The sequence below is a fragment of the Mytilus galloprovincialis genome, chromosome 10, assembly GCF_965363235.1.
Source record: "Mytilus galloprovincialis chromosome 10, xbMytGall1.hap1.1, whole genome shotgun sequence".
Classification (NCBI taxonomy): domain Eukaryota; kingdom Metazoa; phylum Mollusca; class Bivalvia; order Mytilida; family Mytilidae; genus Mytilus; species Mytilus galloprovincialis.
In genome coordinates, this window is record NC_134847.1 from 33,896,685 (window position 1) to 33,924,651 (window position 27,967).

The following is a 27,967-nucleotide window of genomic DNA, read 5'->3' on the forward strand; positions in this document are numbered from 1 at the left end:
ATACGTTTGTAAACTAGGGGTCTCATTTTTATTTACTTTGCATCCCTGTATATCTAGAAATTATACTAGTGCCAGTATAGAGATAAAATATTCATGTGGATTATATGAGTAGAGATCAGATGTTCAACCGAATTCCATCCAATCTTTTTTGGCATCACATGTAGTTAGTGACTTTTTGATAGTGTTTGTGTATTCATAAACATTCAAATTTGAAGACTGAAGCTACATATGGGCACGACCATCTCATCTGATCCCTAAAACTAAAGATGACTACGTCAAATTCCAATTAGATTTTTAACGTTTACTAGGCAACTCCCGTTCAGTTTCAAAATTCATGTTATTGTTCATTCTGTTGATTGTCTTGGTAGAAATTCAATTTAAAGAAAATAACACACTTGGAGTAGCAAAATGATATAACTTCATAATAAATCATAGGGTGTGTGAGATATTATAAAATAAATATTCTTTTTTTTTTATTATTAAAAAAAAATATTAACATGATAAACGTAATGCAAATTAGATAATAAGAGTTATAAAAGAGGGACGAAAAATACCAGAGGGACAGTCAAACTCATAAATCGAAAAGAAACTGACAACGTCATGACTAAAAATGAAAAAGACACACAGACAAACAATAGAACACATGACACAACATAGAAAACCCAAGAACAGACAACACGACCCCCCAATAAAAATCTAGAGGTGATATCAGGTGCTCGGGAAGGATAAGCAGATCCTGCTCCATATGTGGCACCCGTCGCGTTGCTTATGTGATTGCACATCTGGTAAATAGTCTAATTCGGTAGGTCACGTTCATGAAAGGGAAGCATATCAGAAATATACCGATATAATTAACCAGTTGATTTAATAATATCTACCGTAGTATTGGGATCGTAACGGTTTTCTCATAATGACATTGAGGATGAGTAATATCTTTGTTTTATGTAGATCCAAACAATTAGTCCATGATGACGTGAGAAGCTTACCCTTCTATAAGATTTTAACTTTATATATATTTGACTTCACTGTATGTTCAATCGTATCAATATGTCTTTTGAATGAGTTAAGCCATATCAATTGATATTTTATAGTGTGTCTGTCTATGTTGTCATGTTACACTATTGTTTCAAATAAGGATGAAGGTTTGGTACCATTAAAACGTTTAAACCCGGTGCAACTGTTTGCACCTGTCATAAGTCAGGAATCTTATGTTCAGTAGTTGTCGTATGTTAATGAAGTTCATAAGTGTTTATGATTTCACGTTTTGAATGGTTTTACACTAGTATTTTTGGGGACCTTTATAGCTTGCTGTTCGGTGTGAGCCAAGGCTCCGTGTTGAGGACCGTACTTTGACCTATAATGATTAACTTTTAGAAATTGTGATTTGGATGGAGAGTTGTCTCATTGGCACTCATACCTCATCTTCTTATATATATTGATATGTTCTCTTTCAACAACAACTCATGATATTTTACGTTTATCATTTGAAATTTGTTTATTTACAGATCTTTTTTCTGTAAGTTATATTTGCTGATGATCATTTCCATCAAGAGTTCTTTGGTGTCTTTCCGTAAAACAGTGATTTACAGGAGGAATTTGATCAGGTATGTTTTCAATATTTCCCTCGTCAATTATTGAAGAAACCTACAAAAAAATGTAAATAAGTGATGAAACTTTAAAAACATAGGCTATTCGGGGTCAGTGATAATGACGTTTAGAAACACGGTATGAATTCAAAGTTGCTTTTTCAAATAAAGAAAAACAAGGAATTTTTAATATTGAGTTCTTCTAGATAGCCCATAAAATTACTTACAGTATATTAATCTAAACTAATTTGGGGATTTTTATAGACTGCACCTAAAGTTCACTCATATTTTAATAAAATTAAAAGGACAGTTTAACAATTTTAATTCATGTCCACCGATGCAGATTCCCAATTTGATGTATTTCATTCATAATTTCTCATGAAAACGTAAACAATGTCGACATTTTGGACTAGACGTCATTTAATTAAGATTAACAAAAATAATTGTTTTCGCGCTCAAAAGTTTGCAAAAACAATAATTTCTTACTGAAAATTATTAACTACCAAAACAAGAAAGATTTTTCAATATTTTACATTTTTTTTTATTTACCTTATAAAACAGTGATGCTCTTGTCATTGCCTTTGAAAATGATCTTTTTGTTGTTTGAGTTGGTTTTTATTTTTATTTTCTCAAGTATTGTTTATACCAACCTTCTTTTTTCGACACTTTTCTTTTATCTTATATCTGTAGACCATGAGCGATATAACCAATGCACACGTTAAAATAATTGTAGCGGTAACTCCAATGATCAAAACTGAAACCAAAACAAACAAAAGATGAATTCCAAATACAGTAATCGTCGTAATTTTTATTTAAGTTGTTCTTAGAACCCTGCAACTCAATGGTAGTTTAGCTAATTTATAGAAAAAATCTCTAAGAATAGTTTTGGTGCACATTTTTTTTTTGATAGATTGACAGGTTAGATTCGGTAAGTTCTTCTACATTTTTATACACTTCATTAATGTAGCCTTTTTATATTTTTATCCAAGCGTCACTAATGAGCCTTTTGTAAACAAAACGCACGTGTTGCATACAAAATGTTAAGCCTATTATCTATAATGAGTTTACTTATGTTCTTTCCATTTAACAATTCAGTTAGAAAAGTAGTATACAGTTAAATCTTAGGTTTGAAGATAACAAATGCTTTGTTTGATCCTGTGAATCAAGTGTTACCCGAACAAAGCGTCGAGAAACAAAGAAGAATCAAGTTAATGATACTTTACTGTAAACTGAAAATCTGTGAACATTTTTAAAGAAACAAAAATTTAAAATATGTAATAGCGTCAAATACACCCTCCCAAAACAAATGTTTTAACGTTTTCTCGGAATAACTTTCGAATTTCTTTTAATTTCCAAATAGACTGAGAGAGCATATTTGAATAAAAGATGTGAAGTAATTGATATGCACGCTCTTTTAGTATTCTGTACTGAAACTTCCATTAAATGAATATGAATCTGAAAATAACCGAAATTTACAATATAAGGCATCTTCGAATTATTTTTGTTGGTATAAATACATGTATTATGAGATATCATTCGAGTCAAATCACGAGTGACACTCAAAGTAATTTACGAGTAGTAGTTATTGAAGACAGTAAACAGATGATATCACACTAAATAATCCTAAAAACGTTAAAATTTTCCTTTAAAATTCCTGAAATGGCCATAAAAAACAAAAAAGCGGAGAAACATTCGTTATCAATGAAAAAAGTATATCAGAGGATAGAAAAAAATTACACTATACTTTCTTTATTTAGATACAGGCACCATCAATCAATTACCGGTAATCAAAATCAAAAGATGAGTGTATAAATTGATTTTGTTTGTGAAGAAATCGTTAAATTATACAATTCAAACTAGGAAATTAAGCAAACAAAGGTAACAACTTAATAAAAAAAAGATTTTAATCCATTTCAACGACAGATTGCAGAACCATGAAATCTAGAAAAAATAAACTTCGATTAACACAACCTCCAAATATCGTTTTTTTTTTTTGTTTGTTTGCGTTCTTAGATATTAAGATGTCTAATAGTCGTCCTATCTGTAAATTGACTAGTTATTTATATTTCTAATTTTGACATTTTGACTGCATGAGGATTTACATGACCTCTGTCGCCTCTTATTTCTCAGATATGAACTCATCTTGCTTCTTTCTACTAATACTTACACACGTTTGTAGTTGAAGACGATTGTTCTTCAGTTATTGTCACATTTTTTGCCGTTGTTTGGATAGGTGCAATAGAAGAAGTCTCTGTGATACTCTCACTGACTGATGATATTGTTGTTGAAGTTCCGTTAGCAATCGTGTCTTTTTCTGTTGAGGTCAATTCAGATAAGGCAAACTTTTTCTCGGCAGAGGTAACAGTAACTGTTTTAGACAATGTTGTCCTGCCATTGGTGGATTCAGCTGTGATTGCGTCAGTTGTAGTGTCTACACCAGCAACGGTAGAAGTTGTCATAGATTCAATATAGGTACTTTTAATCGAAGTTATTGCAGCCTCTGAACTAACGTATGTCTCTGTAGTAGTGGCGAATGGCGTCGTTGTACTGTATGTTGTGATGATTGGCGTTGTTGTGCTGTATGTTGTGATTATGGGCGTCGTCGTTCTGTGTGTTGTGACGATTTGCGTCGTTGTACTGCCTGTTGTTACAACAGTACTGTGACAGTCTGGTAAACTAGTAAAAGGTACTGTAGGTGTATTTTTGGCTGTACTGCCACAAGATAATGTTAGTTCTGCGCCGGATGAAATTCCTGTGTTGAATATAAGAATGATTTAAACTTATGATCGCATTGAAATTACTTCAAAATAGCTTCCTTTTTATGATACAAATCCTCATAAACACAAATGAACAAGAATAAAAGTTAAGAAATATCATAAAGCAAGAAATAACTTGAATCGAGAATAATGTCGAGTTCTGAAAAAATTGACTGGAAATAAATAATCAAAACTTACTACAACTAAATAAGGATAATCATACGCGCACGGCTAAATTTAATTGTACCTGCACTGATATATCACCATGTATTATCTAACCAACCTTAGCCATGCATGCATAGCTAACCATTATCAATAAATCCCAGGAATAAATTACCTTAGCCGTAGTTGGCACAACTTTTTGGAATTTTGGGTCCTAAATGCTCTTCAACTTTGTACTTGTTTTGCTTTATAACTATTTTGATATGAGCGTCACTAATGAGTGTTGTGTAGACGAAACGCTCGTCTGGCTTACTAAACTATAATCCTGGTACCTTTGATAACTATTAACTTAGTTTTCATCTTACATTTCTTATAGATTTTCTTGTATTCAAATATTTTCTTGTTATAAATCGAAGAAGGAAACATAACCGTTTAATCGAAAGAAAACAAATAGAAGGAAAGTAATAGTGCTGTCCCTTGGTGTCTTGTTGGTGTATTTCTCTTCCACCTTCTTTAGTCATAGTGTTGTTTTCTCGCGTATGACTGATGATGTTTTGCAACTGCTTACATCTCCAATATTCTGTCAGCTTTATTATTCTACTTGAACAAATAACGTATCCGTGAAAACATATGATTGATAGTTAATAAGCAATTTACCTTCAAGTAAGATAAAATAATACCCATCAATCGACCACCATAAGTTATCAACAACCTGTATCTGTATGAAATGAGAGGTACTGGTATATAATGTGGTAGGTAGGTAATCATTGTTATCACTACAATCAAATACCATTACTGTGCTTCCATCTGTTATTGTAATGCTTTGGTCACAACTTGTAGTGGTACCAAGTCTAAGATCTATAGCTTTTAATCTTATTCTAGAGGCACATGATGCTTCAACAGAGCATGTGCAGGTTGAAGTACCAGATAAAGGCAATGGGTATGCAGAGTTCCAGAGGAAAACTACGCTGTCTTTTGTATTTAAATTCGTGCAAGGATCTAGACCTTGATCTGAAAAGCAAACAGCAAAATATACATAATTCCAATAATGAAACGAGTAGAAAGATTACAAACTCAGATCGAAAACATCAGATATTGGTTTGTATCCTGTAAGGTTAACTATCAGCATTAATTGCCTGCTGACAAATTTAGCTTACTTGTTTGTCAGATATGTGTTTACATATTTAATCAGTTCCTCAAAATGTTTGATATCGAAAAGATAAAGTAATGAAAGAGAATTTTCTTTGTACCCATGACAATCATGTACATTTATTTCATCAATTTCATCATATGATCTAGAAAAAAGGGTATGAAAATGTCAACTTTGACCAAGCAATATTCAATTTGATTGCTTATTTCTCCGAAACCATTAATTGACATTTATCAGTTAAAAATACAAATCAAGTACTTTCGACCGCACAATCACTCGGTTATTCTCACAACGGCTATATTTCTAGCGAGAATTGAAGAGTAGTAACGATTTTCTTCTGCATTGACAAATTCAAGGAAACAATGTGTTAGGACACTTTACATTGATTTCTTAACTAATATTTGGAATTGGATAAGTATAGCTACCTAAATCTATTGAAGTAATTTATATCCTACATAGTTTAACTTACCAGAAATACAGTAGTAATATATCGTCATATAATTGGTGCTGGCTAAATACATAAACTGATTACATGGTGTAGTAACTGACGCTACTTGTAAGTCACAGTAAGCGTTTCCGTTACATAGTTGGTAGTAACTTCTGTACGTCGATCCAACATAAAATATATAACAATCGTCTGAATCGTATTGACAGCAGGAATCTGGTGTTCCTGCAGCATTAAATATGGTGACCTCTGTTGGACATGATGTACTCAATTCTTTCGCAAAGGCATACACACCAACGACTGCTATTTTCTCTCTAATCGCACAAGAAGGTTGAAGATTTTGCAGCCCAGTGTTCCCATAACATTCAGTATAATATTTGAGTTGTATTGTCAAAATGCCTAAATGTAAACGATTTATATGAACACAATACACGTGTATGTTTATTTGAAATTATTAAAAAGTCATTCTCTGAAATTTTTTAAAACATTTTTTTTTGGCAGACAGAACATTCAATATCCAATTTAAGCATAACTCATGACTTAACCCATATGATAAAATTTCAATAGTAATTTCCATATTTCAAACTACTTATTTTTGTAACTTGTTGAAACTTTTCGTATTTGTATGGAGTTTGAACTAGTTTGCAGTTATTCAGTTAAAGAGATTTAAATATACACTAAAACTATAATCCACATGTTGCAAAGTTAACGTTAAGAAAACAGAAGACTGAATTCGGCAACTATGATCTGCATGCATGAAAACGTACTAACAAATAACAAAAATAACAAACTCAGGTAAATTCAAAAAGTCCATAAAAACTGACAGAAATGCATGTTATGATTGGGATAAAAAAAATAATAGTTAAAATTCTATCAGTTCACTCCCCCCACTGCTTTGTCAATGTAATGAGTACACTTAAAGTAACACTAGGAACGAGATATATACAAAAAATCAAAATATGATATTTATTTTTGGTTCAATCATTATTGAAATCGAAATTGTGAAATAGTAATTCCTTTTTAGCAGCCAGTATGGTTCAATTTAGCCAAAGAAACATCGATAATGAATTATGTACTTGTTTAAAGATAAAAAGATGGTGTCCAAACTAAGATGAACACGATATGTGTTTAAGTATGCTACAAATCAAATGTGAGAATTTGATTTAAATCGGTGAAAAATAATTTTCACAGCTAGTGTCCTTTTAACTCTGTTCCTTAGTGTAGACGAGCCCATCGACTTCGTCATTATCATGATAATAAATCACAAATTCTTCATAATATATTTAAAGATATAAATTGTATTTTATGAATTATAAAGACGCTGTACAGTGTCTTCATCGTACACAAGAAATTATATTTGCAATCCTTTGGGAGATTATGTTTAAATTGTGTTTGAAACACCATCTTAAAAGATTTGACGGATATTTCGAATGATTGTTTAAGGTATATCACTTTATGTTTCCTATTTTTGATAAATTTAAACCAATACTAGCTCTCATTATAAATTCTTCACATTGCCTATCACAGTATTCCGTATCAATTTACATTGGGAAAAATAACGAAAATCAATAGCAGTTTAGCTATGCTCAATACTAACTTATCCAGTGAAAAATGTCAAATGAAGGAAAATAACTGAAAAAAACGTATGACTTTGAAAAGTGCAGAACCAGATGAAGTTTTGGAAGATCTAAAAACACAAACATATGTCGCTTCTAATATGAGACACACTTACAATAGGTTCGCTTGTAATAGCTGCAATCACGTTTTCTTTTCCTCACTTGTTAAATCAGCGATTTTTAAAAATGTTATGAGTAACACGTCAAGTATTGCTGCCTGAGAAAGAAAATCCATACCCTTCGAACGCACATGTGTTCACTGCATGTTTTTGGTATGATTTGTTGCTTTTATTCTTATTTTCTGTGTATATAGGTAGGTTTTCGTTTTTTTCTTTTCGACTTTTTTGTTTGTTGCCATTAGAAATACTATTCAAAACTACACGAATCTAAAATAATTGGTAAACAAATAGATATTTCCGGGAAAAGTCTCAGACACTATTTGACGGACATTTTGAACACATGTTTGAAGTATATCCATTTATCTGTTCATGTTTAATTTCACTATTTTTTATTTATATCACTTTTCCTTATATTGACCTCGGTAAGAAAAGAAATACCAAACTATTTGTGTTTACCGTGTCTCAAATACGACACTCTTCGAAATATTTTCCTAGATGGCAAGGTCAATCTTCTTACATAGAAGTAACTATCCACTTTGCTTATACATGCCAATATAATTATGTATATAGGTATTAAACTTATTCATAATTCGTTAAGGAAATGAAAACGATTACTTTCGGGGTGTTTATAACTGAATTAATTATCTTCCAATTCTAAAAGAATTGAAATATTTCAAACCGTTTTCAATTATTTATTTTTTACAACAATTTTTAATGTATTTAACTAAGACTTTAAAAATGTATTCACAATGGCGTTAAGCAACGAAAAAAACGTTATGATAAATATCTTTTTGGTTTAATTAATGGAATTGTTTTCTTTCTACATACCTTGAAATAAAAGTAAAAAACATCCACAAACTCTCACACTTGGTTTAGACATTTCTGTCAACAGTTGTACTGTATACAAACATAAATAAAAAAGACATGCTTCTGCATTTTTTAAATGCACAAAAAAAAACAGGGTTGAAAAAATGTTTCAAAGGTATTCGTCAAACGAGCAAAGAATGAACGGTTACAGCTAATTTAGGTTGAAGTAACTATCCACTTTGCTTTATACATGCCAATATAATTATGTATATAGGTATTAAACTTCTTCATAATTCGTAAAGGAAATGAAAACGATTACTTTCGGGGTGTTTAAAACTAAATTTGATATCTTCCAATTCTAAAAGAATTGAAATATTTTAAACCGTTTTCAATTATTTATTTTTTACAACAATTTTTAATGTTTTTAACTAAGACTTTAAAAATGCATTCACAATGGCGTTAAGCAACGAAAAAAAACGATATGATAAATATCTTTTTGGTTTAATTAATGGAATTGTTTTCTTTTTACATACCTTGAAATAAAAGTAAAAAACATCCACAAACTCTCACACTTGGTTTATACATTTCTGTCAACAGTTGTACTGTATACAAACATAAATAAAAAAGACATGATTCTGCATTTTTTAAATGCACAAAAAAAACAGGGTGAAAAAATGTTTCAAAGGTATTCGTTAAACGAGCAAAGAATGAACGGTTACAGCTAATTAGGTTGAAGTTTAAAATTTTATCATATCATCTAATTGTCTCATAAAACATCTGATTGCTTAACTGATGTTTGCCTTTTGAAATATATAATTGAAATTTAAAGACCTATTTGAATAATGTTACAACACAGCTGGGACATTTTTGAACTTTTAACATTAAGTGAATAAACCATTGAAGTGATGACTTCTCAATATTCAATAATTGAATCGAATAAGATTTATCTGAGCAGAAAATATTATCCTAACTGCCAGATTTGGGGGAAGGGGGGGGGATTGAATGCATCTATAGCAGGACACGTTTATCCTGTCGATGTAAACTACCTCGTTCTTTTTACAGTAAATTCGACAAACAATAGTACACAAGACACAACATAGAAAACTGAAGCAACACGAACCCTACAAAAAACTGGGGATGATCCCAGGTGCTCCAGAAAGGTAAGCAGATCGTCTTCCACGTGTGGCACCCGTCATGTATATTTGAATACTAGAAAATTCGCTCTAGTTATCACAACCCCGGTAATATCAATATTTATTTCTTACTTTGATTTGTTTTTATGCCCCATTAATAGGCATAATGTTTACTGGTCTGTGCATCCGTCCGTTCATTCGTGCGTTCGTCCGTCCGTCGTAAAACATATTTTTGTTTTATTTAGGAGAATATAATCGGAGGGAATGAATGTTTGGAAAAACATACCGTACGCCGTATAAAGAGGATGGCTATTCCATCTGAACGATTACGCTTGGCCTTGCTGAATAGGCGTCTTGTCGGACTCCAACAAGAACAAAATATGGTCCTGTTAGCGGTGATTCGAGCCCGTGAATAGTATAGGAACCAGCGAAACGCCCGACGTTGGTGGGTTAGGCTATGGATCGAACGGTGCCTGATGTTTGGGCAGTATCGTATACACTGATGCAAAAGTTAGAGCGGGAATTTGCCGTTGATTTCGTTGGATTCATGCAGATGGAGCCTGGCATGTTTCAAAACAGCGGCACGACAGTCGTCCGACATTGGCACGACAGTGACACGACAGTAACACGCGCATTCCATGACATGAAAACCTGAAAAATAGCCCCAAACAACTCACGATTGTCGTACGACTGTCACACGACCGACTTGCGACCTACCTACGACAGTACACGTACACTTCTTTTTTCTCTGTCGTGTACCAATCTTGGACATGTCGTAGCTGATGTGACCACACGAAATATTTTTGACATTTTGCACGACAGTGCCACGACAACTGTTTTATAGATCTTCAACGACAAAAAATCGTACGATCTGTTGTGACCGGGGCTTTATGATATGATCTTTCTTATTTTAATGCCAAATTAGAGATTTTAGCCCATTTTCACGGTCCATTGAACATAGAAAGTGAGAGTGCTCATTATTTTTATTTATGAGATTAGAACATCGGTTACCTATTGCTTCCTAAATCTAAAACATACTATGAAATCGTATTGGATAATGATTTTTTTTGTTTAAATGTTACATAGCATAAGATATTGACCGAATGCACCGAAATGTATTGTATTGATAGCTAAGGTATGTGTAGGTATAAGCGTTCAAAATAAACCCAGTTGCTAGAAATATGACTACCTAAGCATTACATAACCATATGAAAACTGAGTTTCGAGAGCTATTCTATTGATTTGTCTTATTCACTGCCTGTTGTATTTGTTGTAATTCTGTTTACTTTAATAAAATATTTTAACAAAATAAATTATGGAATGAATAAACCTCAACGGTGATCTATAGTTATCAACTACTATGTCATTAGGTCTCTAATGGCGATTTTTTTTTTTTAATTTTACATATACAACTTAAATGTATGCAACAGATTATGTTTACAAAAAAATGCTACTAAACCGGACAATACTAAAACAACAATGATAACATGTAATTTTTTATTTCTACTTAGTTTTTGGTATATTTGGTGTCAGTTTTAATGTTTAGAAATGTTTTTAAACGGCTGGGTGTTAAAAAATGCATTATGCATAAGAAGAGTGGTAGTAACTGTCAGTTACAAAATAATATAATTTGTTATTTACATTGTTTTTACAAAGATAATGTGTCTCTTTTTATGTTGACGGTAATCTTTGAGTCATCCATCATTGTATTATATTTTAAGAAGATCAATAAAGCATTAGTTTTCTATGTTAAACGCCTCTAAGATTTTAACTGTGGCTTTGTTAAAAAAAAAATGTAGATACAATCTTGTATAAAGACACTATTTTATCTGCACAATTTGAAATTAACGGTCACAGTAATTAATAAAGCTAACTCTTGAATAAAATACAAGTGAAAAACAATTTTGAGGTTAATTTGAGAAGTTTAGCGCTATAAAACCAGGTTCAATCCACCATTTTCTACATTCGAAAATGCCTATACCAAATCAGGAATATGACAGTTGTTGTCCATTCGTTTGATGTGTTTTATCGTTTGATTTTACCAAATGTTTGTTTTTTTCTACATTGGCTAGAGATACATAGGGGTGAGATCTCAAAAAACATGTTTAACCCCGTTCATTTTTGCGTCTGTCCGAAGTCAGGAGCCTCTGGCCTTTGATAGTCTTGAACGAGTTTTAATTTTAGTTTCTTTTTTATAATTAGGAGTTGAGTATGACGTCCATTATCACTGAACTAGAATACATATTTGTTATGGGGCCGACTGAAGGACTCCTGCGGGTGCTGGAGTTTCTCGCTGCATTGAAGACCCAATGGTGGCCTTCGGTTGTTGTCTGATTTATGGTCGGGTTGTTGTCTCTTTGACACATTCCCCATTTACATTCTATATAATGAAAACTAAAATATACTTGAAACAAATAAATACAAGCGTATTTTATCAAAATAATGAGTGTGTCAAATGATGCAAAAAAACACCGTTCGGGCTTATTATTTATTAATCAAACATATATAGCGGTGCAAATTGAGCGAATAAGTACTGCATAATAATCATCACATCAGACGTTTGAAGATATAACCAGAGTTCCCATCATCTACAATATTGATCCTTACGGCTTTCTCATAGTTACCATGCGGAATCAATTATACCTATGTTCATGTATATCTATATATTTGACTCCCAATAAACATCCGCCAAAAATTTACTCACAATAAACATCAGACAAAAATTGACTCACAATAAACATCAGACAAAAATTGACACACAATAAACATCCGCTAAAAATTAACTCACAATAAACATCCGCCTAAAATTGACTCACAATAAACATCCGCCAAAAAGTGTCTTGATGTCTGGAGAAAGTGTACTCTTTCAATAAGATCTTGGCTTTAACTTATACTCAACAAGTTTACTGTCCTTTATTTTATTATAGAATTTCTTTTGTTTCCTCCTCTTTTTCTTTTGTTTGACGTTATTTTCATTAACTATTCCTGCTCCTTCGTATTGCTTCCGAGGTGATTGTGTATGTTTGTCTGCCAATCGAGGGTTTCTCTTTTGCGTTTTCATTATTTCTTCTATTGGTTCATTTTCTTCAGTTAGTTGTTTAGGTGGTTCATGAAGACAGTGCCTTAAAAGTGGCAGTTGTCGAGCATGGGGTCTGTTTATGATGTTCAAATTATCGTCATAGATAGAATGGCATGATGTATTGTCTTTTACGTCTTTACTTGTCGACGTCTACAAAATAAATATGTTTAAACCAAAGGCTGGGTCTGATCACAGTCTTTATAAATAAGATGATGACATTACGGTAAGGGAATCGTTAGGTTAAATTTTACATGCAAATAGCATAAACTTCGTTTAATTGCTCGGAAATTATTTAAATCTCTCTGTCACTTTTATTCTATGCATATATAAAGATCGTTTCATGACCATGACTTACTAAATCCCCTTTGTCCTATTTATTGAGATGAAACAAATGGTAGTTCTGTCAAAAATGGACAGAATATGTATAGCAACGACACTTAAGATAGATATAAATAATTGTTTGTATATTACATATTTTTTTTTTTACATGCTACACATTATAAATAATAGAAGTTAAAAAGTAGAAACCAAAAACAATGAGTTAACCCATGGTCTTCAATAACAAGAAAGTGTACTTCCATTAAACTGTTTATGGTTCCATAAGATGCACAAAATAAAGAATTTGAAGGATTTTCCATACATCATATTTTGAACAATTTATATCCCTTCCATAACGTTCTGTTAAGTTCTGAATTGGAGAGTAATTATTTAAATTGTAAATTATTTTAGGGGACATACATACATCAATGATAAGTTCAGGTTTAAGTGACAACACCATGACAAGAAAAGGGAGAGACGACGAAAAGACAATAGAGTTCGTTAAGGATGTACTTAGGTGAGGATAGGTAAAAATTAAGAAACTAAGAAATTAGAATTGATACTATAAGCTGGTAGAGCATCAATTAAAGGATAAAGATAAGCTAAAAATATTGATAGGTCATGGACCTCCTTTTCCAGATATTTGAGATTTAAAATATGACGGGAAAAGGCTGACCTTATATTTGCATTGATATTATTTGGGTCTCAAAACAAAAGAAAGAAAATCAAGAATCTTCTAAATTTTGGTAAATGACCGTTTCATGAGCTATTAAGTCTTATATGAAAAAATAAATGGGTGTTATGGGGCAAAATATTTTAAAAACACCAAGTAGTCCGAACATTTGACACAAATTCCAAAACCTCACCTAAGTACATCCTTAAACACTACTTAAAAAATTAAAGAATAAGCGACACCGTACTGATTTCTCAATGGTCTATTTGTACAAATCGTCATCTTTAAATATATTGTAAAACAAAGATAAAGCAGATGTGATTCGTATTTAGTATTGTTTAAAGATATTGTACAGTATATTGGATATGAACTTTGACTTTTTCTGTATATCAGTGTAACTAACGATTTTACCGAATTATACTGTTTACCAGATTTGTAATAACACGAAGGGTACCACATATGCGTCAGGATCTGCTTACCCTTTCTGAGTACCTGAGATCATCCCCAGTTTTTGGTGGCCTGGGGTCCGTTTTGCTTAGTCTTAAGCTGTCTATGTTGTGACTTATGTACTAGTATATTATTTGTCTGTTTGTTTTTTTCTTTTTCAGCCATGGCGTTGTCAGTTTATTTTCAATCTATGAATTTGAATATCCCTCTGATATCTTCGCCCCTCTGTTTCTGATGGTGTATTATTTCTTTGTTGTTGTAAATACCTACCTCCTTTTTTCCACAACTTTCTTTTATTTTATATATGTAGAGTATCAACAATATAACAATGGTAAGAGTCACAAGCGTGGCAAAGAAAGCTCCTATGATCACAGCTGAAACCAGAATAAAAGATATAAAAAATGAAAAAAAAAGAAAAAAAATTTGCAGCGCATTGTTAGATTATATGTAGGCTTTATAAATTTTATTTGTCTATTGTAGATAATTTTGCAATGTATGTATAAATAAAGCTAACAGTAGTTTACCGATGAAAGTTCTTGAGCGTTGCGAATTTTTTGTGATGTATAAACGACATACGAAAGAGAAGGCTGCGCTTTGTGCAGAAAAATGCTCGTGCATTTTTGTGCTCATGCCACGCTCTTGAAAATGGCAGTTGTTATCAAATATACCGTTTTTATTTATGTTGGCCTTTGATTTTGTGGTTGTTCGGTGTTTCTTTCGTTATGTTGTTTTTCTCTTATAGTTGACGTCTTTCCCTCGTGTTTTCTTTTGTGACCCAGATTTGTTCCACTAATCGAGTAATTACTACTAAACAGCGGTATATATACTATCGTTGCTTTCATTCTGCATCGGTTGTTGTACACAAAACCTGTTCCTCGTGAGTTACGAGACAGAGCGACTGAAATGACACTACATATACGTTTTATAAGTACTATCACAAATTGGCTAGCCTTCACGATGTACATGTCTTAACCCATTAGCTACGTGTATTTGGGGTTTTAGACATTTTGATTTGCTCTGTACTTTTACCGATTACAAGGCAGAACACGCTTAAATGTATAGGCACTCAGTCTCACTGGTTATTGAGATTTCCTAAGTCTTTTATTTAAAAGCTTTATTAATCATTTCTTAATCTATTTACTAGTTTTAACATTGGTGTCAATTTTCAAAATGTTTTTTTTTCGAAATCCTCGTATTCCTAATTTTTATGTTCCACCCAAAAAAAGCGAACATTTAAATGAAACATATTAAAGAATAATGATTTGTTAAAATGTATTGCATTTATGACATTTCAGTAAACCGTGAAGACTTACTGATTTCTTTATAAATGTTTTACAGAAAAAAGTTTACAGATACTATACATTAACATGTTGACATGACTAAAAAAATGGTAAAAATTTAAAACGACAACAGTTTTTGAAGAAGGCTACGGGATGTCAATCAAAGTAAACATGCAGACTTTTTTTAATTAATCTATTGAACTATTTGAACACACCAAATTATCATTAAGTTATATTTCTACAGCATAAAGGAGCAGAAAGAATTCAAAGGTAAAACAAATATGAATATACAAACGACCGAAAACACAAAACTGAAACAAAATTATACGGAATATTATGTATTTCGGGACTTTTTGTTACCGAGGGGATGTTTCAGACTAAATATGGATTCATAGCATCGGTGATACTTGATACAAATATTTGATAACACTTTAGATATTTGGAAGATGAATAGTGTGTTTGTTTATTCTGTATTGGCTAGAGATATATGCGGAGACCTGAGATCTCACAAAATATGTTTATCCCACCCACGCCTTGTCACGTCTGTCCCAAGTCAAGAGCCTTTGGTCGTTGTTAGTCTTGTATTTTTTTAATCGGTTCATTTACATGTTTCGGAGTTTGGTGTGACGTCCATTTTCGTTGAACTAGTACAAATTTTTGTTAAGAGGCCAACTGAAGACCACCTCGGGTAAGAGATTTTATAACAAAAACCTATAATTATTTTATTTCATATTATGCTTCACTTAAACATTTCATTAATAACTTACACCTGCTTGACGACGATTCCCCTATAGTTTCTGTTACATTTCTCGGTGCTGTTTGCTCAGATACAATAAAAGACGTATTCTGAAAACTCTCACTGACTGAGGATATCGTTGTGATAGTTCTGTTATCAATGACATCTATTTCTGTTGATGTTATTCCTTTGGTCCTGATAACTGTGTTTTCTATCGGCGTGCCAATAGTTATTGTTGTCTCGACAGATGTAGATTCAATTGTTTTGCTGTCAGTTTTTGTGGTTGCACCAAGAGTAGAAGGTAATTCTGTCGCTTTACCTACATTATTTGGTGTCGTCATCCCTGTATTGGATGCAGCTATAATGACGCCAGTTGTTGAAGTGTCCATATCAGCAACAGTAAAATTTGTCATAGTTTCGACGTTCGTACTTTTAATAGCTGGAATTTGTACATCTGAACTAATGGATACCTCAGTAATTGTGACAGGTCCTGTTATTGTACTATCTGATGTTACATCAGTACTTGGACAATCTGGTAAACTAGTGAAAGGTACAGTAGGTGTGACTTGAGCAGTACTACCACAAGATAATGCTAATTCTGCACCATTTGAAACTCCTGTGGTATTATAATGGAGTTAAAAATTGTAAGTAACTTGAACGAGGTTGTTTAATGTTTAAACTTCCTTTTTCATATCAACTAAAAAGGAAGCCAGGTAAACTACTCATTGTAAAAAAAATAAGAACATATAACTGCATGGCCAGAAGGAAAAATGAAAAGACAAATAAACAAATAAAATACGATGAATTTATATATAGCATCAATTGGGAAAAATATGCTGGAGAATATAATTCCGATTACCTCCATGTCGCCCTTAAATCATCCCCTGACTTTCTTTAAATGTTAGTCCATTTTAATTTTTTTTATGTAGCATTTATTCTTTTTATCCCTGTTATTCAACTTATGATTATTGAATTTTCTTTTTTTATCTTCTACATTTTTAGTCAGCCTACATTTTTTTTTACTTTTATAGATCAACTTCTCATAACATTAAGAATTAAACAGAAAATATTGTTTACCTTCAATTAAGATGAAATAATATCCATCATCAAATCCTAAGTTATCCACAATCTGAATCTGTATGAAGTGAGAGGTACTGACATATATTGTTTCAGGTAAGTAATCGTTGTTATCACGACAATCAAACCAAATCACTGTACTTCCATCTGTTATAATTATACCTTGGTCACAAGTTGTATTTGTACCTAATCGCAAGTCTATTGCTGTTAACATTACAGTAGAGTCACATGAAGCTTCAACTGAGCATGTGCAGGTTGAAGATCCGGTTAAAGAGGATGATGGGTATCCACTGTTCCAGAGAAATACTCTACTGTCTTTCGTGTTTAAATTTGAACAAGGATCTTTACCTTGATCTGAAGGTCAAAAAGAAATTTGATATAATGATTTATAAATTGTCAGGTGAAAAAGAAAATCGATGACGGGAATAATTTGAGTATGCCAGATACGTTAAAGTCTTTTTTAAACTTAAGACGTATTGTTTGTATGGTACACCTGTCTATTTTTCAAGACTGTATGTTGACCTCTACATATTTGATTTAGTGGAGTTGTTTTGTTTCTGTCTTATTGTTGTGAACCATAGATAAGTGATCAAATGCCCATCATAGGTATAAAGATAATTGTAAGATGTATGTGTATCTCCTTTAAGCTGAATCAGAATTAACCCAATACATATGGGAAGGGGGAGGGGTCAAGAACTATATAAATATAAATAAAATTGGCGCTCTCACATAAGCATATTTGCACATTTGCATCATATCAAAAGACATTTAGATCCAACTTTTAGTCACTCACCGAAAATACAATAGTAATCCATTTTCATGTAATTTGTTCTCGCCAGATACACCGTTTGATTACAGGTTGTAGGTACCCATGTCACTTGCCGAATACACTCTTCTTTTCCGTTACACTGTTGATAGTAGTTTCTATATAAGGAATTGTCAAGGGGAATAGAACAATCGACTTGGTCGAAATGACAGCATGTGTCTTTTGTTGCTTCAACATTCGATATGGTAATTTCAAAAGGACATGATGTACTTGTTTTTTTGGCCAATGCGTGCAGACCAACAACAGCCATTTTCTCTCCTGTTGCACACGATGGTTGAAGAAAATTGTCCAGTCCAATGCTGCCATAACAAGCAGTACAGGATTGAAGTTGCAGTGTCATGATTTCTAAATAAAAAAACACCTACATCATCAATATAGCTACTTATTTGTACTTCAAATCAATTTTATAGTAATTTCAATTGTGATGATGAACTATTTTTAACTTTGAGAACCCGCCATCATCAACGGCTCGATTCGGGTCTCCTACATTTGAAAATGCCTGTACCAAGTCAGGAATATGACAGTTCGTGTCCATTCGTTTCTTATGTGTATTGTCATTTGATTTTGCCATGTGAATATGGACTTTCCGATTAGATTTTCCTCTGAGTTCAGTATTTTTGTGATTTTACTTTTTATCATCTTGAAATCGAAGTTGTGTTAATACACATATTAAATTTGGCAAAAGTAGTTTACCATTGTTTTCAATCATTTGAGGACACAAATCAATGTGTTAATAAGAAACAGTAACAGTCCAAAATGATTGAGATCCTCTTTGCTTTAGAATGGTTTGTGTATTTTAGCTTATTTTTTAAACATTAAATTAGTGTTGCGCATAAATTCCATTGATAAGACTCTCTAAATTCAGAAGAAGAAATTTCTAGCATGACTAATTTACTCATATTGAGTTTTGTATTCCTTAAAAATGGTATCATATCTGTTCATCCCATTTGACTATCAAAATGTAATTTCATTAACGGTGACTGTGCTCAAATTTGAAATTTTGATTTATAACAATGTAAAACATTGATCCAATTTATAAAAAGTCTAAAATAAACAATTAACCGGGCATCGAGTCGAGAATATGAAGTTTCGTTTCGTGTGCAATTTAGTCTAGACGCTATCTAATTAACTATCGAGTTGGCCTCCGAATACTTCCGATGACCATACAAGTAATATAAACATAAATAAAGATATAGATAGATAAAGCGAACTCGTGCTTTTGTATTTTTTCAGGTCTGTTTAATTTCATATTATAGATTAAAAATATATGTTTATATGTTTTTACCTATATAAGAATGATTATTTTGTGGATCGAATTAGTCAATTAAATGATTTACATTTGTTTCAGGTTCAATATTGACCCTTTTTTTTCTTTAAATAACTTTACACACATAATTCACGTGTTACTCATCTCTAGCTAACGGTTTAAATTGCAGTTCACATGAATACGGATTTAATGAAGTCGAATTATTCACTTGCAAGGGGATAATACAGTATCAATGTTTCTTTGCTTTTTTGACAAAATTGATCCATACAGGCTGCTGACAGCGAATTATTATTTCACTATTTCACTTTTATAAATGTTTAAACAAAAATACATCATCTTTAAGAGTTTCATATGTTTCGTAGCTAGAGCCCATTTAAGTTTCTGGATCCAGATTCACGTCACAATAACCTTTCAAAGTCTATTTCGGATGCTCACCAAAATTTGTCAATGTAACGGAATTGTCTGTGATGTGTGTTTACACAGTTCCAAATCCAAAGTATTGCCACATTAACCTTATATGTCGATTTGGTTAATTAACCAAATATTGTCAATGCAAACAGAACTATAAACAATAGTCATACAATCGTGAGGTTCTCGTGTTTTGTTGATTGAAAACCTTTTATTTTTTCAGTTTTTAAGGAATTTTTGGATTTTCCCTCGAACTCGATTTTTTTTGTTATAGACTTATCAAAGGTACCAGGTTATGCTTTTTATCTATCGTGATTTACTTCAAAGAAAATTGCTGCTCACAAGGAAGATGTGAAACGTGATTTTTAGTGGTGAAGTTGAAATTATTCCCTCGAATATTTTACAAACCCATCACGACTTCGTAAACCTTAATGAAAGACTTATGTTTACAGGTATCGACGGACATGTTCCCATTTTTATATCCACAATGCGGTCTTTTTTTTTTATCCAAATGTGACCTACTGAATAAGACTGATACCAGTTTGTCATATAAGCAACATCACGGTTACCACAGTTTTAGCAGAGTCTGCTTCCAATTTCGGGGCACATGAGGTCATCCATGGGATTCGTTTTGCTCAGTTTCTAGTGTTATAGGAGATGCTTTGTATACTGTTGTTTATCTTTTGTTCTTTTTCGTTTTTTTGCCATGAAGTTGTCGGTTCTTTTTTACTTTTTGCTTGTTCCTTTGGTATTTTTTTTTCTCTCTTTTTTATTAAGTCACGATTCTTATCTTTTTTTTATTTGTTTAACTCGGACTTATAAATTTGCATTAAAATTCAGCAAATGATGAAATGACAAAACTTTAATCTTTTTTTTTTTTGGCACATGTGTTGAATGATTCCTTTACATACCTTTGAATAAGAGAAAATAACATCCATAAACTGCAACAAAAAGTGTATCCATTTCTTTCAACGCATAGATAAAAATTATACACAAACATACACAAATGATATATATAAATTTATATTTTGATAACTATCAAAAGAAGATGAAGAATTGAAAAGATTTTATAAGAATATATCAGTATAACAGTATATCTGATGCGTTGAACTACTTCAGAAATTTAAATGTAATTGTTTTTGTTTGAAAATTTAAACGTTATCCTACTATTCATGTGTATTCTAAAAGCAACATATGTAAATATCTCCTTCCTTTATCATGAATTCAATAGAAATCCAGATAACAATCTTATTCAAAAATAGTGTTTTTGACGAAAACAATTGAAAAATATAGTATGCAAATAAACTTAAAAGTTCAATAATTGATATAACTCACCACAGATGCTATCTATTTCTCAAATACTTATTTCAAATATAAACGTTGAAAATAGCAAGAAAAAGGGTTCCGTCTTACTATTTATAAAGCATTGTCTCATTAATATTCATATGTCATGTTCTATCTTTAACCAATAATGTTTGACATATTATGTTTTGAAAATAGAAAATAATTTATTAGATATGTTATATCCATTGCAGTTCAGAAGATGACAAAATATCAACGCTGATTTAAATGTAAAAACCCCATTTGTTTCTAAAGATGGCAATGGTATATAGTAGTTGGACATCATTGACATAAACTCCTTTCGCGATATCACAAATGCATCCCTTTTGTCATGTTTCCAAAGCTTATATTTTTAACATTGGCCATGTTGAATTTCAAGTTTGAATATTGATAAAACTTTAAATCTAGACATACTGATTTTTAAGGATTAACCGTAACCAAATATAAAACAAGATTTCTTTCCGACTTCCCGAATGCGCATTTCGACAATCAATATTTCTTTAGTGACGATCAAGGACAAAAAATATACAAATCCAAATCCCATTAAACAGATAAGAGCCAAAACCAAAAAGGACAAAAAAAAACCATGATAAATGTATTGCCAAAGCCTGGCATGTAATCAGAGCTTTGCACGAAGGAGATGCATTCCTTAATTTTTTTCGTTTCTAATATTTTGTAAAAGCAAATATAAATAACAGGACCAAAGTAATAGCTGCTAGGCTGGTGACATCCTAGGGGACTAGTCAACCAACAGATGCATTGACTATATAAAATACGTTGTTATAAGATCTTCTTAAAAGTTAAGATTTGAAGAATAAAATTATTTATAGTCGAAAACAAACTCACAATGCCATGATAAAATAATGAACAAACGACTAAAAGACCAACAACAGTACTCAAAGCACAACATATGAAACCATAGATTAAAATAACACGAAACCCTCCAAAAATCAGAGATGATCGCAGGTACACCGGAAGGGTACGCAGATCTTGCTCTACATGTGAAAAACATCGTGTTGCTTGTGTATGTACAAATCCGATTATAAGTCGGTAGGTCTTATTTGAAGAAACGACGACGAGATTATGGTCGAGTCAATTTAAACATATCTACCATCATCGGTGAAATAGATATCCGAATCACCTCTAGAATAAGTAGTTTCAAAATAACTTTGAAGTCTCTCTTACATTTATTATTTTTGATACATCTTTTGGTACATTTTGTCTTTTTGTATAATGACACCTATTCTACAAAATATAAAAACGTTGGGTTGTTACCTTCACAAAACGCAAGATGAACATATATTTTTTTTTCAAAAAGTATTTCACTTTATGTGATGCTGAATACTTTAAACTCTATTTGACAATTTTTTTATATTGATAGTATGTTCGATCTTCCATCGCTTTTCAACAAGTTCAAATGGTGTATATCATTGACACAGGTCTCATCTCAAATTCAATCTTCTCGAATAAAAATAAAAGATCAAACACATATCTGTTTTTTATTACAGAAATTTGATAGATTTTTGGGGTGAAAAGTTGACAGATCTCGGTTTATTTCAATGAAACGACAGACTATATGTGTGATATCTTTTTACCCAACTGTAATTACGTCGACACATTACCTGACTTTAAAATAAAAATAATAACGTGCATATCACTAAGTCCGGAATATGACAAATGTTATCCATTCGTATGATGTGTTTGAGCTTTAAATTCTGTCATTTGATTAAAATTACCGTTTTGAATTTTCCTCGGAGTGCAGTATTTTTCATGTTTTTGTGATTTTACTTTCCACATTTTCTTAAACAGTATAAAAATTATATCAAATAATTAGAATTCATTTTTGGAATCATGAAAACTCGTTTACAGTTTTATCTGTTACATTATACGCGCGTATGATACTGATTTTATCCATGCGTAACCTCTGGAGAATCATGCACATGATGCATAAGTTATGCTAGAGGTTATAAAATGAATAAACATGTGAAGTTTAACTTTATAAAACGTGTATCATCATATTTTGTTATGAATTTCACTTTTATATCGAATTTAGATAATAACCAATTTTGGATAAAGGGCTGTTTTTTTACTATATATAATATAAAGAACTGATTAACTTCTTCAATTTACGTTTATTTTTGTCTGATAAAAAGCGCATCCAAGTGCTATGTTAGTGTGCATGCATATAAAGATAGTATATCATGAGTGCATTTTAAATAATTGACCAATTTTTATTTATTTATTTATATCGTACGTTTCAAGATATGTTATTATACCGGATGTTTGAAGATTCGAGATAAATCACTGATTTCTATGGATTTTTCACAATGACTTTTATCGGACGCTATACATTATTAACCGTGTTGTTTTCCATTTTTTAAATCAATAAAAAAAAAATATCCGCATAAACATAGTTGTTGATGTCAGAAGAAAAATAACTAGTTTTAAAAAAAGCTTGGTTTTGATTTAAAATCCAGTTTACTCTCCTTCATTGTCTTTGAATATTTGTTGTATTGCTTCCTCTTCTTATTATTTTATCAAAATAAAAAAAAAGAAGATGTGGTATGACTGTCAATAAGACAACTCTCCACAAGAGACCAAAATAACACAAGAATTAAGAACTATAGGTCACCGTACGACCTTCAAAAATGCTTTTTGGTGTTGTTGCTTGAAATTTTTTAGCATCATCCAATCAGGATTAGTTCTCAGAATTTTCAATGATCTTTATATGGTTCTCTATGTATAAAAGTTTGTTGATGTTTGAGACTAATAAGCAATGCATCAAAGGCAGAATATAAAGTGGTTAGGTCTATCTCCAATGTTTAAATTGTTGTCATTTGGTGTATTGTACAAACGTCTTCAAATTCTTGGTTTTTGGTTCTTGAAGAAAACTGCAAAATGAAAAAAATTAAACGTTAGTTTTCTGATTCGACCTTAATTATGGCAGCATAAAAAAGGAGTCATAAGGGATATTTCAAAATGATTTAAATATTTTACAATAAAGTATAATTAAAACTTAAGATAAATGACATTCTACTCAAATGAAAAGACGGTCGATTGTTTAACTGATTATTATTCAATAGAAAATAACTTGTTTAATCTTTTCTTCACATGTCTAATTATTGACTCGATGAGTAATTTGGTAACTAAGAGGTGACTGTTACGTCAAAAACCGAAAAAGTCATATTCAGATTTTTGAAAGACTTTTTTATATGGTGTTGAATTGGTGTTTAGTGTCTAGGAGCAAATGTCGCACCCATAACGGACCCAAAAAAATGTCAATATAATACAAGAATGAACCCTCTTGTTTACCAAACCAAAACACTGAGGAGGATTTTTAATATGCTAGAAAACAAGGTTAAGGTCAGCAAGGACAATTAATACCATAACTAGACACATAATTTTGACTCAAAGTCCACCTGTTTTTGCAAGAAGCACCAAATTCAAAGGTTCAAGTCAATTGTTACACCCGTTGTGGTATTGAACCCACTTCCTTAAGAAATAACATAGATTGTGTTGAGTTTTTATGACTAGATTTATTTCATCCTGTGGACAAATGAATATTGAATAGAATTTAAAAAGCTCACTTGATATAGATAAATTTTACACGATATATTTGTTAGTATCAATTTAAACTTTAATTTTTTAAAATACTAAGGCTTATATATCTCAGGAATAGATAATCTTAGCTGTATTTGGAAAAAAACATTTATGAATTTTTGGTGTTAAATGGTCTTCAACTACGTACATTATTTAGCCTTTTTAATTTTTTTTTATTCGAGCGTCACTGATGAGTCTTGAAAGCGAAACGCACGTCTGGCACATACAAAATTTCAATCCTGGAATCTATGATAAGTTTATTCAATACAAGTTTTGTCACTAAAATTAATGAGTTTCGATAAAAAGTAATGAAAAAGAAATAGTGTTTTGAATGGAATGAATTATTTCAAACAAGGCTAGCTAAGTGTTGCATTATTTTGAACGTACGCGAACACAGGTTGGTTATTGCTTTGTATTTTTATCTTTCTATATCTAGTTCTTATTGTTGAGTTTTCATGAATCCTTTAGACACCAAAATGACGTAAGCAAGTATACTTCACCATACGGCTTCCTTAAATAAATAAGATCTGTTTATGCCCACCTACGATAGAAGAGGGGCATTATGTTTTCTGGTCTGTACGTCCGTTCGTCCGTACGTCCGTTCGTCCAGCTTCAGGTTAAAGTTTTTGGTCAAGGTCGTTTTTGATGAAGTTGAAGTCCAATCAACTTGAAACTTAGTTCACATGTTCCTTATGATATGATCTTTCTAATTTTAATGCAAAATAAGAGTTTTGACCCCAATTTCATGGTCCACTGAACATAGAAAATGATAGTGCGAGGGGGGGGGGCATCCGTGTACTGGGGACGCATTCTTGTTTTATTAAATCTCTTTTGGGCTTATTTTTTTCGGTGTTGTATTATATTCTCTTTCTTTACGTTTGAACTTCTGTGCTGTATGTCTATCTTTTGTTTTAAAATATGTTTGTGTTTATTTTAATTTTTTTTTTTAATTCAAACTTGATCATTCTGTCATGTACGGTACGATAGTTACTAAATTCGATGATATCTACAGTTTACATTAGTTGCAGATTCACAATCCATGCATTATGATAATACAAAGCCACCTGGTATGGCCATCAACGTATTTGAACAGGGCGGGTGTCAATAGAGTAGCAGAAGATTTAATCCACCATTTTTTCATAAGAAAATGCCTGTACCAAGAAATATGACAGTTGTTATCAATTCATTCGATGTGTTTGTGCTTTTGAATCGCTGTCTGTTTTGGACTTTCCTCGGAGATTGGATTTTTTTTTTAATTTATCAACTTAGGAAATACATGGTTGTGTGCGACTTGGTTTGCTCAGGTATTTTCCCTGTTTTCATGTTTTTTCGTCTCGTTTTTCCTTTTGGCTATGATGTCGTATGTTAGTTCTATTTTTTGTTCTTATGATTTTTTCTATTACCCCTTGTTATCTTGTCATAACTACCTTACAACACTCTCCTTTTCTTTTATATCTATAGAGCATACACAATATAACCAAGATACATATGACAATTACTACAACGGAGAATCCAACGATCAAAGCTGAAATCAAAACAAAAGAGATAAATATAGAATTGAAACGGTTAGACCCGTCTTGAAAACTACGACAATTACAATGTTTAGAGCATTCGAGTTCTTCTTTTGTAAACGATGAAAGTTTAACTTTTTTTTTGCGTTTAAACTGAGGATTTTTTCTCAAGATTGTCTATAGTAGAAAATTTTTATTATCAGTAAATTTTGTTTGTTAATAGATAAAGTCTTGGAGAACATGACTATTCATAAGTTGCAATTGGTTTTGAACTAGCATTCAGAAATTTCGGGTACTCTTGGTAGGTACCATTTGTATTTTGTCTTCATGTGTGTTGGTTCTGTGCCTCGTTAAAATTGATTGAGCTCAGCAATTTTAAATTTTATATTTTATTCTTCCGTGAGATGTTACACCAATGTCGTCCAAGGTTGAGGTAGGTTAAATAGCCTTTTCTAAATCAATAGCCTGTAATATATTGATTTTCCATGATAGATGTCGGTCATATTTGTTATCGTGAATTGTTTTGTTATAATTCAGGTTCCTGGTTTAAACATTTAAATTGTTTCACGTTTCACGTTTGTCGTTTTATTTTATTTTTTATTCTGTTTACATGGTATGGGTTTTAATAATTGTAGAAGACCAGTAGTTGCTTAAAATACATCCTTTAGACTTTTGTGGATAATTGACCTCATTAGTAATCATACCACATCGGCTTGTTTGGAATATCATAGAATTTTCACGATTAACATATATTAAATGGGGAAAGATCTCCAAGTAAAAGAATTAGGAATATAAAGACTGTTTCAAAGATAAAACTGAAAGAAAAAATATTAAGAAAAAAATTTAAGAGAAAATTATTTTATATTACGTATACGTGCGGATTCAATATGATTACTTACGACGGATTGTACTTGGCGAAGATATGTCGAATGAAACTGATACATTTGTGTATGTTGTTTGCTCAATTTCAGTTGAAGGTGTCTTTTGAGAACTATTACGGTCTGATGAAAAAAATCTAGTTAAAGTAAACTTTTGTACTGTTGATGTCCATCCAAGAGAAACAGAGACTTGTTCTGTTGAAGAATAAGTCACCGTTTTCACAGTACTTTGTAAATTGTTTATTTCTTTTGAAATTGATATCCCAGCAGTTGCCCTGATAGTTGTGCTGCCACTTGGTATTTTGATTCCATTATTTGCTGTATAATTTAATTCTGTACTTGTTTTTGCAGTTGCTTTTACTTCATTAGTTGTTGTTAGTGTTACATTCTTTCTTGTAATCGCAATGTCTGTACTTGTACCAATAGTATGTAAAGTCGTATATGCATCTCCAATGACGCTAGATAATGATTCGATCTCAGCAACAACAGTTGGAATTGCTTCTACCTCGGTGCTTTGTATAGATGGAATCGGAGCGTCTGAACTAATGTAAGATTTTGTAGAAGTGACAGGTGGTGTTGTTGTGCCTTCTGTTGGGACAACAGTTGGAGTGGTCATTGATTCTATATTTGTACTTTGAATAGATGGAGTAGGAGCTTCTGAGCTAATGTAAGGTTCTTTAGACGTGACAGCTGGTGTTGTTTTCATTTGTGTTGTAACATCGATTCTTGAGCAATCAGGCAAACTAGTGGAA

At 31.9% G+C, this 27,967-nt stretch overlaps 1 protein-coding gene across 1 annotated transcript; it reads right to left on the reverse strand.

The window, feature by feature from the left end:
* Window positions 1–1,476: 1,476 nt before the first annotated feature.
* Window positions 1,477–27,921, reverse strand: LOC143049469 (uncharacterized). Its single transcript, XM_076223087.1, has 9 exons — window positions 27,577–27,921; window positions 17,385–17,442; window positions 16,339–16,923; window positions 8,663–8,731; window positions 6,124–6,498; window positions 5,162–5,515; window positions 3,754–4,338; window positions 2,237–2,340; window positions 1,477–1,644 (listed from the first exon to the last, which is right to left on the reverse strand). Exons 1-9 carry the CDS (start codon window positions 27,919–27,921, stop codon window positions 1,522–1,524), a joined length of 2,598 nt encoding a protein of 865 aa, XP_076079202.1. The 3' UTR covers window positions 1,477–1,521.
* Between the last annotated feature and the right edge of the window lie 46 nt (window positions 27,922–27,967).